Source organism: Engystomops pustulosus, chromosome 8 (genome assembly GCF_040894005.1).
Source record: "Engystomops pustulosus chromosome 8, aEngPut4.maternal, whole genome shotgun sequence".
Classification (NCBI taxonomy): Eukaryota; Metazoa; Chordata; class Amphibia; order Anura; family Leptodactylidae; genus Engystomops; species Engystomops pustulosus.
The window spans coordinates 93378687-93393226 of record NC_092418.1 but is presented as its reverse complement, the minus strand read 5'-3'; the positions used below and the strand labels follow the sequence as shown (position 1 = coordinate 93393226).

The 14540-nt window shown below is 45.2% G+C and overlaps 1 protein-coding gene across 2 annotated transcripts in view; it reads left to right on the top strand.

Annotated features, from left to right (window-relative positions):
• CERS6 (ceramide synthase 6) overlaps positions 1–14540 on the top strand; it is a 162951-nt gene that overhangs the window by 35565 nt on the left and 112846 nt on the right. For both annotated transcript variants that reach the window (XM_072121814.1, XM_072121813.1), the window contains exon 3: positions 1280–1410. In XM_072121814.1, the coding sequence (XP_071977915.1) occupies positions 1280–1410 (131 nt within the window). The remainder of the gene's footprint in view (positions 1–1279; positions 1411–14540) is intronic.

Below are 14540 nucleotides of genomic sequence, written 5' to 3'. Positions count from 1 at the left end.
TTAAAGGGGTCAGTCAGCTCCTAAATCACCAGACAGATGATAACGGTGTATAGTAATGAAATAGCTTTACACACAGATGCTCACAGTATTTCAGAAACATAAGGCAATGCACAAAAATTGACTTTTTCTATATATGCACATGAGCTTCTCAGTGCACCAGGGTTGTGCACTTGTTTTCTTCTCTCTGTGTTTCCTATCACCGGCCTCAATGAATGATATCCACCACCAAGTAAGAGGGTCATAGCTTCCTTCCTCAGATCTTGCAGAAGTTCTGGGCATCAGGTGAAGGCAGGCGCATGCGCAGTACTTTAGTGTGCAGTGCCTGGGTTAGGACTGGCCCCAAACCTACGGTGGGTCCGCCAGCCACAGTCGAGATGTCACCACATGTTGCTGCTCTCAGGAAGGGATGGTAAGACTTGTAGCACCCCCAATTGGAAATAAATCCAGAGAGTCAGGGTCTACAGTGAACTGTTTCCTTCTTTACTGTAGAACTTCAGGTACAAAGAAATTCAAGCAAATCAAAGGGCTGACTTCTCCAATCTCCACCCTGGCAGAAGAAGGGTTCTACGCTGAGGAAAGGTCTGGGCTAGCTGTCCCTCTCTTTCTCAGAAGGCTGGTACCCTGGTCACAGGCTAGGAGCTCAGGGTCTATGGCAGAGTACCTCCTTCTCGGCTTCTTCTTCTGGTTGCTCAGGTAGCCTGGCAGTCTTCTTTTTCAAGCTCTTTTCCCTCACTGCAGACCTGTTTTCTAACTGTAGACACTAAGACCGGGGGCTATTCTCCTTATATCCCTTTTACCAGGGGAGCAGTGGTTACATTTCAGCATAAACACAATGATAAAGCATTTCCCCATAGACTCGCATTGAGTCCCCATAATATTCTATGGTTCTAAAGTGTACGTTCAATGCTCCTGTGATCCAGGCCACTACAGTGGATGCTACTAGCTGGTTCACTTGTTTTCTTCTCTCTGTGTGTCCCATCACCGGCCTCAATGAATGATATCCCCCAGTAAGTAAGAGGGTCATAGCTTCCTTCCTCAGATCTAGCAGAAGTTTTGAGTAATAAATGTGGCACAAACTCAGACTCCACAGGCAAACTGCACCTAGTACAGACTGCACTAGTTTTAATAAATTTGTGGGCTGCAGTGGACACTATGGAGTAAATAGAAGAGTTGAGAGGTCTCCATTCACATACGATTATTGTTGGCTTCAAGTATGACCCTAATGTATGCTCCTAAATTTTGCATATAGTGATCATCTTTACAATTTTAACCTTTTCAGCACCCTGATGAAAAGAGACTGGAAGGTCTTTCCAAGCAGCTGGATTGGGATGTACGCAGTATTCAGCGCTGGTTCCGGCAGAGAAGAAATCAAGAGAAGCCGAGTACCCTGACACGATTCTGTGAGAGCATGTATGTATCTGCATTATTTACAAGGAACATACTCTTTTTCTGTGGATAAGTTGTATATATTTGTGTAGTCACTAACTCTTTAAAGGGAACCTGTCATCAGAAATTGGCCTAATAAACCACCAGCAGTCCATTTCTGATGACAAGGTTCCCTTTAACACACGTGTTAAAGGAAACTGTGATATATCCAAAATAAGGGGAAAATGCTTAATTGTATCACCATGTATCAGGTTCTTTTATCTTTTTCTCTCTCTCTCTGCTAAACTAACTTTCACTCTAATATATCTTCTATCAAAATTGATAGAAAACCCAAAAAGAAATCTATGTAGAGGGGAGAAAGAGAAGTTGAGTAACAGCTAGAGATGAGCGAACACACTCGTCCGAGCTTGATGCTCATTCGAGTATTAGCATACTCGAAACGGCTTGTTGCTCGGACGAGTATTTCGCCTGAAATAGCAAAACTTTTCCATAAGTGATTCTGTCATCAAGTATAAACAAAAATCTCAGCAAGACAAATTATTTTATGACAGTTAAAAGGTATAAGTTTAATTATATTCCTCTAAAAAGTACCTAAAGTACCAAGAGCTCACACACACACACAATGATAATTCAATAGCGCACCAAGCAATAGCACCCTAGTGCGAGTTCGATAATCAACAAATACGTACATAAAAAATGAACTAACCTCAGAAGAAGGCTGGAGATTGGTAAGTTGAGTTACATACCCTGAGGGGGCATAAACTGCATAAGACCCCTCTTGGATCCACACTTACCTACTCCTAGTATAGCCAGTTCTGAAAGGGCCTAGAGCGGGAGAAGGTCCATCCTCTGTTTTTTCGTGGACTAATGGGGGAGGTGTGAGATGTAGTCTAAATTCACCCTACACCCCAAAAAGACTCCCGCCCTTACAAGGGCAGTCCCAAGACTCTGTCCCTTGTCCTAAGTAGTACACAAAACACACACCTCCCTGACGCGTTTCCACCATCAGGCTTCATCAGAGGGAGAATACATATAAATGGCCCTATAAAAAGGGGGAGGTAATGGAAACACTAGTTTTAGTATTTAAATGCAGTGCCTCCGAACAAACTACCTAAAGGAAGTGTCGCTTCACTCACCATAGGGGTCCGTGGTTTGTTCCAAAGAGTATTTCGCCTGCTCGAGAAAGAGCATTTACTTAAGAAAACACAGTGAAGAACAGTGAAGAATACAATGAAGACAGTGAACACAGGATCATTTAAGTGAAGAACACAGTGAAGAACACATTGCAGATGTTTCCGTACATCTGCTAACTTATCCGAAGACACGCGTGCAGAACGGTGTTCTTCACAATAGTATGTGAAGAACAATATGTGTGAAGAACACATTGCAGATGTATGGAAACATCTGCAATGTGTTCTTCACACATATTGGGGCAGATTTACTTACCCGGTCCATTCGCGATCCAGCGGCGCGTTCTCTGCGGTGGATTCGGGTCCGGCCGGGATTCACTAAGGCAGTTCCGGCGTCCACCAGGTGGCCCTGCTGTGCTGAAGAGCATCGGAACGCACTCAAGTTCACCGGCCTATTCCTAGTGAAGGTAAGTGCAAGCTCCGCGACACTTTTTTTTTTAAAATGCGGCGGTTTTTCCGAATCCGTCACAATCCGATCGCGTACGCCAAAATCCCGGGGCAATTCAGGGGAAATCGGCGCAAATTGGAAATATTCCGGTAACACGTCGGGAAAACGTGAATCGGGCCCTAAGTAAATGACCCCCATTGTTCTTCACATACTATTGTGAAGAACACCATTCTGCACGCGTGTCTTCGGATAAGCTAGCAGATGTACGGAAACATCTGCAATGTGTTCTTCAGTGTTCTTTCAATGTGTTCTTTCAGTGAAAACATCTGCAAACATCAGCAATGTGTTCTTCAGTGTTCTTCTTTCAATGTGTTCTTTCAGTGAAAAATGCTCGAGTCTCCCATTGATTTCAATGGGTTTCGTTATTCAGAGACGAGCACTGGAGCATCGGGAAAAGTTTGTCTCGAATAACGAGCACCCGAGCATTTTAGTGCTCGCTCATTTCTAATAACAGCCGATATTCTCCACCTACCAGCTCTACACTTATAAATTACATTTCTTATGACTTTGAAAATCTACTTTCTGTAAGTGAGTGGAAACTTTCTTCTAGAGGTCCCCGGCATGAGCACATTGATACACACAGCTGATGGCTTGTTACAGTGTGTCAGACCGAAAGGTCAATTTCACAATAAGGTAATATGGGATTTCAATTCTTACTCTTCTTCTGTATTAAAGCTGCCATATTTGGCCTGATGGAGAGTCTAATGAGCCAAACTAACAGCATCATACACTATCATAAATCCCCAGGATGCTATTAGTTCAGGACATTAGACCCGCAGAAGGGCCAGGACCCTGTGGTGGTAATACAAGTGCCGAAATACATTCATATTACAATTTGTGAAATTAAGCAAAACCTCAACCAGGACCCCAGGATAGAAGAGAGAATTATGCTGCCACTTTGTTGAGGATTACATTAATTCATTGTAAGAAGATTTTGTACCATTCCATAACAGCTTATAAAATCCTAGCAATAGGCGATGAAAAACACCTTGAAATATTCTTATTTTTGGAATAGCCTTATTTATAACTTGAGAATTTGAGATAATATAGAGCTACACTGTATTGTTGGCCAAATAGCAGACTTAGGGGTGAAATTAAACTTTCTGCTGCCTTAGACGACCTATAGAACAGTGCCACCTCCACCTCATCCAGTAGTGATATATCAGATTCGGGTTTTTTTAGCATATGGGTTCCCCATGAAGTGTCTCACACCATTGCTGGCGCCTGGTGTGAAGAAACACTATTTTAAGTGTCAACATCAGCTTTGTAGCAGATGGCGCTACCTGAGGCAAGAGGCTCAACTCGTCTTCTGGCTGCTGCACCTCTGAACAGACCACATACAGGTCATATAACAGCAGCCTGCAATCTGTGTCCCATTCACAACCTGCAGTCTGCTGACTGACTGTAAACTCTTTTCTAAAGTAGATCATATAGAAAATGAGCAATTCAAGTTATTAGTGGTTATGTTCACGTTATTAGTGACTATGTTGTTAATAGGTCATCAGAATGTAAGTTATTCTTTCACTTGTCTCTAGTCTCTGCTCAGTTTACAGTCTGTATTCTAACTACTACTCCAATTTTTACAATACCTCCATTTATTAGAATGAGTTCTACAGTAATATAGGACTTAAAGGACATCTACTACCAGGATCATGGATTGTAAACCAAGCACACTGACATACTTGTGTGTGACCCCTCTGGCAGGATCTGCCCTTCATTTAGCTTCTTATGCCCTTGTTTTTTTAAAAAAGGCTTTTAAAATTATGCTAATGAGACCGAGTGGCTCTGGGCTCCGTAGCTGTTAATTGAGCCTGGAGCCCCTCAGTATCATTTGCTTCATATTTAAAGTCTTTTTTCATAAAACATGGGCATAAGAAGCTAATGTAAGAGCTGATCCTGCCAGAGGGGAGCAGGCCAGTATGTCAGTGTGCTTGGTTTACAATCCTTCAGCCTGGTGGTAGATGTACTTTAAAGGGAACCTGTCACCAGGGACCTCATTTTCACTAAAGACAGATTGTAAAAGCCCTTAACACCTACAGTGCAAAAATGCCACTCTGCCTTTTCTAAGCATTTGCATTACAATATAATTGTGTGTTATAACTTACTCCTGTACCCTGACAAAATCCTGGGGTAGTCATAGGGGCTGGGCTTTGGTTTGGATGCATTACAAAGAACAACATGTGACTTGTCTGAGCTGCAGGCTGCCTCCATCTTTGTGCTCCTGTACAGCTTGTCCCTCCCCCACTGATGTCAGACTGTGACCTCTGAGAAGGAGCAGGAGGTGGAGCTTACAGGAGCACAAAGGTGGAGCCAAAGCTCTGAGGAGGGAGTAACACAGACAAGGCACATGTTGTTTTTTGAAATGCATCCAAACCAAAGCCCAGCCCCTGTGGCTACCCCAGAATTTTGTCAGGATGAAAGGTAAGTTATAACACACAATTAAATTGTAATGCAAATGCTTATAAAAGGCAGATAGGCAGATTTGCAATACGGGTGTAATTAGCTTCTGCAATCTGTCTTTAGTGAAAATTAGGTCCCTGGTGACAGGTTCCCTTTAAGCAATTAAAGTTATCAGCAGAATACATACTTTTTTTTACAATTGTCAGCAGTCACTCTCTCAATTACAGACTGAAATCTGCTGACAGATTTTAACATTTTTACAATAGCTCTATTTGCAAGAGTGAATATTCTGATGATCTATTACTGGGGAATGTCAAGTACCTATTAACTTTCTTTGTGAACTCATCAGCAGACTACATGCTGTCTTACAAGTGCCTGCAGTTAGTGTTTCATTCACAGCCTGATTTTAGAATTTTTAACATGGCTCAATTTTCTATGTTGAGACCTGATAACATAATACTGTGGCAGTCTCCGTAAGGAGAACTCTTACTTCCCGACCCTGGTCACAAGCCTCTAACCCAGCCAAACTAGTTTCCTACACTGTACTGAGGAGACGCAACCAGGTCGAAACAGTGCTGTCTACAGGTGGGAGTCTGTTCCTTCTGGAATAGATATGCTGGTTTGGTTTTAATCCTGCATCATGTCATAAGGCTTCTTGTAGGTCATGCTTGATGTCAAGGGAGCTGCCTTACAAGGTAGCTAAAAGAGGCGTGGTTTTCCTTATCCCATCCTGGAAAACTCTACATATTTTCCCAGAATCCCCCTAGTGGAGCGTCCATGGCTGTAAGACTCTACACGCCTACACGGCAGCCTTAATTGGCAGTCTCCATTTGGAGAACCCTTACTTCCTGAACATAATAATGTGGCAGTTCAAGCAGTCAGTGATTACATTGCTACAGACTACAGGCAGTTTTGCAAGTGCCTACAATGTCCGTCTAGTTTGTGACCTGTAGTCTGCTGACTGATCGCAAATTTTTTTCAAAAGCAGATACCAAATTACTTTCGCAACTCGAGTTGTCAGTGATTATGTTATTAACAGATCAGCAGAACACAGAGAGGCTCATTTACTAAGGGTTGCGCTATTCACTTCAGACTTTTCTACTTTTTCAAGGATTGCACGAACTGGACAGGTATTTAACAGGTGTCTGTTTTGGCACACGCAATCGTTTTCTGTCGCAGCTGCACTAGTTTCCGACACAATCGGGGGGCAGGCCGTCGGACGATCCAACGGATTCGGACTGAGCGCGGGATTTAACTTTCAAATTGTGTTGCAAGCTAAAGGACTTACGTGCACCAGGAAGAAGATGGTGAACTCCGGCGGACCTGAGCGGGGAAGCGACACATGCAGGACATCGGGCACACGATCTTAGAGAATAGCGGCAGAGTGCATTATCATCGGACAACGCACTTACTGTGAACTCCAGCGGATGGGTAAATAAATGTGCCCCAGAATGTTTTAAAATTGTCTGAAGTCTCTGTCCAGTTCACAGCCTGTAGTACCTTTTTTATAATACCACCATTTACAAGAGTGAGTTCTAGGACAATTAAGTACTTGGATACTTTAAAGAAGACCTATGACCAGAATTTTACCCCAGTTATGACTGCTGGTAAAGGGTTAAAACAACTTAAATGATCTATCTGCCTTGGAGGCACTGCACCTTAATTACAGTCTGATATGCAAATTAGTATAGATGAGTCATATTCTGAATTGTAGAGTCATGTTTTCTTTCAGGCTGCCAGTGACCGGATCTCCCTTTTTTGATTGACAGCTCAGTGTTTCTTCAAATCTCGGTCTGAGCAGACAGGAAGTTATCTCCTTGTCCTTACCAGAATGCTGTCCCTCTCACTGCATGGTGTACATACCAGTGAGCATTGTGTAGGAAACTGCAGATCTTGTCACCATTTCAAACACCCCACGATAGGTAGGGTCACAGAACTGTGGGGGGAGCCACATACCAGTAGGCAGGGCAAACATAGACAGAGGCAAAAATATTTTGGGGAACAATTTTACTGGTGGGAGGAGGCAGATTTAAGCTGAGACGCCTGCATTGCACTTTTCAACTAAGGCACAGTGGGAGGTAAGTAAGGTTGATTGTGCCTGTTCTTGATGACAGATTCCGTTTAAGTCATCAGTAGAGATGAGCGAGCACTAAAATGCTCGGGTACTCGTTATTCGAGACGAACTTTTCCCGATGCTCGAGTGCTCGTCTTGAATAACGAGCCCCATTGAAGTCAATGGGAGACTCGAGCATTTTTCAAGGGGACCAAGGATCTGCACAGGAAAGCTTGGCCAAACACCTGGAAACCTCAGAATGGAAACACCACGGAAATGGACAGGAAACAGCAGGGGCAGCATGCATGGATGCCTCTGAGGCTGCTTAAACGCACCATTATGCCAAAATTATGGGCAACAGCATGGCCATGACAGAGTGACAGAATGAAGCTAGATAGCATCTAAAACATCCAATAATTGACCCTGACACTATAGGGGACGGCATGCAGAGGCAGCGGCAGCAGCGGCAGGCTAGAGAGTGTCTTGGCAACATACCCCAAAAGGCTTAAAACCAATGGGTGGCAGAGAGGAACCAAAGGAGGTGAGCAAGAAGCGCTCAAATAATATCGGTAAATGATAAAAGTTTGCCAGTATATTTTGTGGATTACACAGTAGGATGGCGACAAAGTTAACAAGTTTGATGTGGAAGCCATGAAAACAACCCAAAATTCTGCCTGACACAGCTCGTTTGATAAGGGGACCATGTATGGAGGCAGTGAACTAGTAGTAGATTAAAGGTGCTGCAGTTAAAACTATGTTAGTTGGATCTTGGGATGGAGCTGGCGCTCCGCTGCCAGGCGAGCTTTCGCCAATCCAAGATCCAAGCACCTGTCTCTAGGCTACTCCCCAAACAGCACTTCTAAGAACCTTTTGTATAAGATCAAGTGTAGTAGCGTTCTTATAAGTTTAGGATATGGCGGGTGAGGGGAATGTAAACAGATGCGCAAGAAGCGCTGAAATAATATTGGTAAATGATAAAAGTTTGCCAGTATACAGTGCCTACGAGTAGTATTCAACCCCCTGCAGATTTAGCAGGTTTGATAAGAAGCAAATAAGTTAGAGCCTTCAAACTTCAAACAAGAGCAGGATTTATTAACAGATGCATAAATCTTACAAACCAAAAAGTTATGTTGCTCAGTTAAATTTTAATACATTTTAAACATAAAAGTATGGGTCAATTATTATTCAACCCCTCAAACCACCAGAATTCTGTTTGGTTCCCCTAAAGTATTAAGAAGTAGTTCAGGCACAAAGAACAATGAGCTTCTCATGTTTGGATTAATTATCTGTTTTTCCAGCCTTTTCTGACTATTTAAGACCCTCCCCAAACTTGTGAACAGCACTCATACATGGTCAACATTGGAAAGACAAAGGAGCATTCCAAGGCCATTAGAGACAAGATCGTGGAGGGTCACAAGGCTGGCAAGGGGTACAAAACCCATTTCAAGGAGTTTGGTCTACCTGTCTCCACTGTTGGGAGCATCATCCGGAAGTGGAAGGCTTATGGAACTACTGTTAGCCTTCCACGGCCTGGACAGCCTTTGAAAGTTTCCTCCCGTGCCGAGGCCAGGCTTGTCCGAAGAGTCAAGGCTAACCCAAGGACAACAAGGAAGGAGCTCCAGGAAGTTCTCATGGCAGTTGGGGACATTGGTTTCAGTCAATACCATAAGTAACGTACTCCACCGCAATGATCTCCGTTCCAGACGAGCACGTAAGGTACCTTTACTTTCAAAGCGTCATGTCAAGGCTCGTTTACAGTTTGCTCATGATCACTTGGAGGACTCTGAGACAGACTGGTTCAAGGTTCTCTTGTCTGATGAGACCAAGATCGAGATCTTTGGTGCCAACCACTCACGTGACGTTTGGAGACTGGATGGCACTGCATACGACCCCAAGAATACCATCCCTACAGTCAAGCATGGTGGTGGCAGCATCATGCTGTGGGGCTGCTTCTCAGCCAAGGGGCCTGGCCATCTGTTCCGCATCCATGGGAAGATGGATAGCACGGCCTACTTGGAGATTTTGGCCAAGAACCTCCGCTCCTCCATCAAGGATCTTAAGATGCGTTGTCATTTCATCTTCCAACAAGACAACGACCCAAAGCACACAGCCAAGAAAACCAAGGCCTGGTTCAAGAGGGAAAAAATCAAGGTGTTGCAGTGGTCTAGTCAGTCTCCTGACCTTAACCCAATTGAAAACTTGTGGAAGGAGCTCAAGATTAAAGTCCACATGAGACACCCAAAGAACCTAGATAGCTTGGAGAAGATCTGCATGGAGGAGTGGGCCAAGAAAACTCCAGAGACCTGTGCCGGCCTGATCAGGTCTTATAAAAGACTATTATTAGCTGTAATTGCAAACAAGGGTTATTCCACAAAATATTAAACCTAGGGGTTGAGTAATAATTGACCCACACTTTTATGTTTAAAATGTATTAAAATATAACTAAGCAACATAACTTTTTGGTTTGTAAGATTTATGCATCTGTTAATAAATCCTGCTCTTGTTTGAAGTTTGAAGGCTCTAACTTATTTGCTTCTTATCAAACCTGCGAAATCTGCAGGGGGTTGAATACTACTTGTAGGCACTTTATTTTGTGGATTACACAGCAGGGTGGCGACAAAGTTAACAAGTTTGTTGTGGAAGCCATGAAAACAACCCAAAATTCTGCCTGACACAGCTCGTTTGATAAGGGGACCATGTATGCCTACAGTTCATGCCAGTCGCTGCACTGTCTGCCAGTCTCCTTTCGAATACAGTTTAAAATAATAACCCTCATCCATAAAGCTCTGTATAATGCTGCACCCCCCTACCTCTCCTCTCTTATCTCAGTCTATCGCCCAACCCATGCTCTTAGATCCGCCAGTGATCTTAGATTAACCTCTACCCTAGTGTGGACCTCCCACTCGCGTCTCCAAGACTTCTCTAGAGCTGCACCAATTCTATGGAATGCTCTGCCCCTGACTATCAGACTAATACCTAACCTCCAAAGTTTCAAACGTGCTGTTAAAACCCATTTCTTTAGGCAAGCCTATAACACTCATTAACTGCATGAAGTTTTAACTCTTCTACTAACCCGTCCTGTGTCGTCCTCCCATCTGTTATCCAGCAACCAACAGGCACCAGACTTCTCTGCAGTCCCATTCACCCTGGACCTGGTATATAAGATGACGGCTGAGTGGTTCAAGCGACAGCAATTCCATTTATTATATTTTGTTCTATTCCCTAAGAAGAATGGCTTGACCATTAAATATTCTTTTACCTCGTGTTACCCCATCATCTTCATAAACCGTAAGCTCTGGCGAGCAGGGACCTCACTCCTGTTGTTCCATACAAATGTTGTGCTCTGTTACATTACATTTGTATTTGTTTCCTATGATTTGTAAAGCGCTACGGAATATGATGGCGCTATATAAATAAAGATTATTCTTATTATTATGGAGGCAGTGAACTAGTAGTAGATTAAAGGTGCTGCAGTTAAAACTATGTTAGTTGGATCTTGGGATGGAGCTGGCGCTCCGCAGCCAGGCGAGCTTTCGCCAATCCAAGCCCCTGTCTCTAGGCTACTCCCCAAACAGCACTTCTAAGAACCTTTTGTATAAGATCAAGTGTAGTAGCGTTCTTATAAGTTTGGGATATAGCGGGTGAGGGGAATGTAAACAGATGCGCAAGAAGCGCTGAAATAATATCGGTAAATGATAAAAGTTTGCCAGTATATTTTGTGGATTACACAGCAGGGTGGTGACAAAGTTAACAAGTTTGATGTGGAATGCCCTGTAATAGCTCTTGGGCGGTGTGCCTTTTATCGCCTAGGCTCAGCAGTTTGAGCACCGCCTGCTGTCGCTTAGCGACGGCACTGCTGCTGTGCCTAGAGCTACCGACTGATGGCGCCATGCCCACGGATGGTAATTCGGAGGAGGAGGAGGTGGAGGAGGGGTGGGAGGAGGAGGAGGTATAGTAGGCCTTTGAGACCTGGACCGAGGTAGGCCCCGCAATCCTCGGCGTCGGCAGTATATGACCAGCCCCAGGGTCAGACTCGGTCCCAGCCTCCACCAAGTTAAGTGTAGTAGCGTTCTTATAAGTTTGGGATATGGCGGGTGAGGGGAATGTAAACAGATGCGCAAGAAGCGCTGAAATAATATCCGTAAATGGTAAAAGTTTGCCAGTATATTTTGTGGATAACACAGCAGGGTGGCGACAAAGTTAACAATGTTGATGTGGAATCCATGAAAACAACCCAAATTTCTGCCTGACACACCTCGTTTGATAAGGGGACGATGCATGGAGGCAGCTATATGCACGACTTTTGGAGGTAGCAATGGAGACAACGTGTGGAGGCTGCTATGGAGACAATTTAATTTGGATAGTGCCTGTATGTGGCAGTCCAAAAAAGTTTTCAAACCAGAAGAGCAGGTAGGTGGCCCTCCAGAAAAATGAAATAGATTGAGTGCCTGTATGTGGCAGTCCAAGAAAGTTTTCAAACCAGAGGAGCAGGTAGGTGGCCCTCCAGAAAAATGAAATAGATTGAGTGCCTGTATGTGGCAGTCCAAGAAAGTTTTCAAACCAGAGGAGCAGGTAGGTGGCCCTCCAGAAAAATGAAATAGATTGAGTGCCTGTATGTGGCAGTCCAAAAAAGTTTTCAAACTAGAGGAGCAGGTAGGTGGCCCTCCAGAAAAATTGAATAGATTGAGTGCCTGTATGTGGCAGTCCAAAAAAGTTTTCAAACCAGAGGAGCAGGTAGGTGGCCCTCCAGAAAAATTGAATAGATTGAGTGCCTGTATGTGGCAGTCCAAAAAAGTTTTTAAACCAGAGGAGCAGGTAGGTGGCCCTCCAGAAAAATGAAATAGATTGAGTGCCTGTATGTGGCAGTCCAAAAAAGTTTTCAAACCAGAGGAGCAGGTAGGTGGCCCTCCAGAAAAATGAAATAGATTGAGTGCCTGTATGTGGCAGTCCAAAAAAGTTTTCAAACCAGAGGAGCAGGTAGGTGGCCCTCCAGAAAAATTGAATAGACTGAGTGCCTGTATGTGGCACTCCCAAAAATTGTTTAAAACAGAGGAGCGGGTAGGTGGCCCTCCAGAAAAATTAAATGCATAAAGTACTATAGCTAGAGCCAGTGGGCCCTGTCAAAAAATAGCCAGTTTCCTCTGCTTTAGTGTACAAAGAGGAGGAGAAGGAGGAAAATGAGGAGGAGGAGTGCATAAATTATTCAGGTTGAGCTTCCTTCACCTGGTGGAGATTGGAAATTATGAGAAGTCCAGGCTTTATTCATCTTAATAAGCGTCAGCCTGTCAGCGCTGTCAGTCGACAGGCGTGTACGCTTATCGGTGATGATGCCACCAGCTGCACTGAAAACCCGCTCGGACAAGACGCTAGCGGCAGGGCAGGCAAGAACCTCCAAGGCGTACAGCGCCAGTTCGTGCCACATGTCCAGCTTTGAAACCCAGTAGTTGTAGGGAGCTGTGTGATCATTTAGGACGATGGTATGGTCAGCTACGTACTCCCTCACCATCTTTCTGTAAAGATCAGCCCTACTCTGCCGAGATTGGGGACAGGTGACAGTGTCTTGCTGGGGTGACATAAAGCTGGCAAAAGCCTTGTAAAGCGTACCCTTGCCAGTGCTGGACAAGCTGCCTGCTCGCCTACTCTCCCTCGCTACTTGTCCCGCAGAACTACGCACTCTGCCACTAGCGCTGTCAGAAGGGAAATAGTGTTTCAGCTTGTGCACCAGGGCCTGCTGGTATTCATGCATTCTCACACTCCTTTCCTCTCCAGGGATGAGAGTGGAAAGATTTTGCTTGTACCGTGGGTCCAGGAGAGTGAATACCCAGTAATCGGTGCTGAAATAATTTCTTTGAACGCGAGGGTCACGGGATAGGCAGCCCAGCATGAAATCTGCCATATGCGCCAGAGTCCCAACGCGCAAGAATTCACTCCCCTCACTGGCCTGACTGCCCATTTCCTCCTCCTCCAACTCCTCCAACTCCTCTTCTTCTGCCCATACACGCTGAACAGTGAAGGACTGAACAATGGTCCCCTCTTGTGTCTCGCCAACATTCTCCTCCTCTTCCTCCTCATCCTCCTCCACCTCCTCCGATATGCGCTGAGAAACAGACCTAAGGGTGCTTTGGCTATCAACAAGGGAATCTTCTTCCCCCGTCTCTTGTGACGAGCGCAAAGCTTCCGACTTCATGCTGATCAGAGAGTTTTTCAACAGGCCAAGCAGCGGGATGGTGAGGCTGATGATGGCGGCATCGCCACTGACCATCTGTGTTGACTCCTCGAAGTTACTCAGCACCTGACAGATATCAGACATCCACGTCCACTCCTCATTGTAGACTTGAGGAAGCTGACTGACCTGACTACCAGTTCTGGTGGAAGTTGACATCTGGCAGTCTACAATCGCTCTGCGCTGCTGGTAAACTCTGGATAACATGGTTAATGTTGAATTCCACCTCGTGGGCACGTCGCACAACAGTCGGTGAGCGGGCAGTTGGAGGCGGCGCTGCGCTGCCCTGAGAGTGGCAGCATCTGTGCTGGACTTCCTGAAATGTGCACAGATGCGGCGCACCTTCGTGAGCAAATCAGACAGATTGGGGTATGTCTTGAGGAAACTCTGAACTATCAGATTACACAAATGGGCCAGGCATGGCACATGTATCAGTCTGCCGAGTTGCAGAGCCGCCACCAGGTTACGGCCATTGTCACACACAACCATGCCTGGCTTCAGGTTCAGCGGTGCCAGCCACAGATCAGTCTGCGCCGTGATGCCCTGTAATAGTTCTTGGGCGGTGTGCCTTTTATCGCCTAGGCTCAGCAGTTTGAGCACCGCCTGCTGTCGCTTAGCGATGGCACTGCTGCTGTGCCTAGAGCTAGCGACTGATGGCGCCATGCCCACGGATGGTAGTTCGGAGGAGGAGGTGGAGGAGGGGTGGGAGGAGGAGGAGGCATAGTAGGCCTGAAAGACCTGGACCGAGGTAGGCCCCGCAATCCTCGGCGTCGGCAGTATATGACCAGCCGCAGGGTCAGACTCGGTCCCACTCTCCACCAAGTTAACCCAATGTGCCGT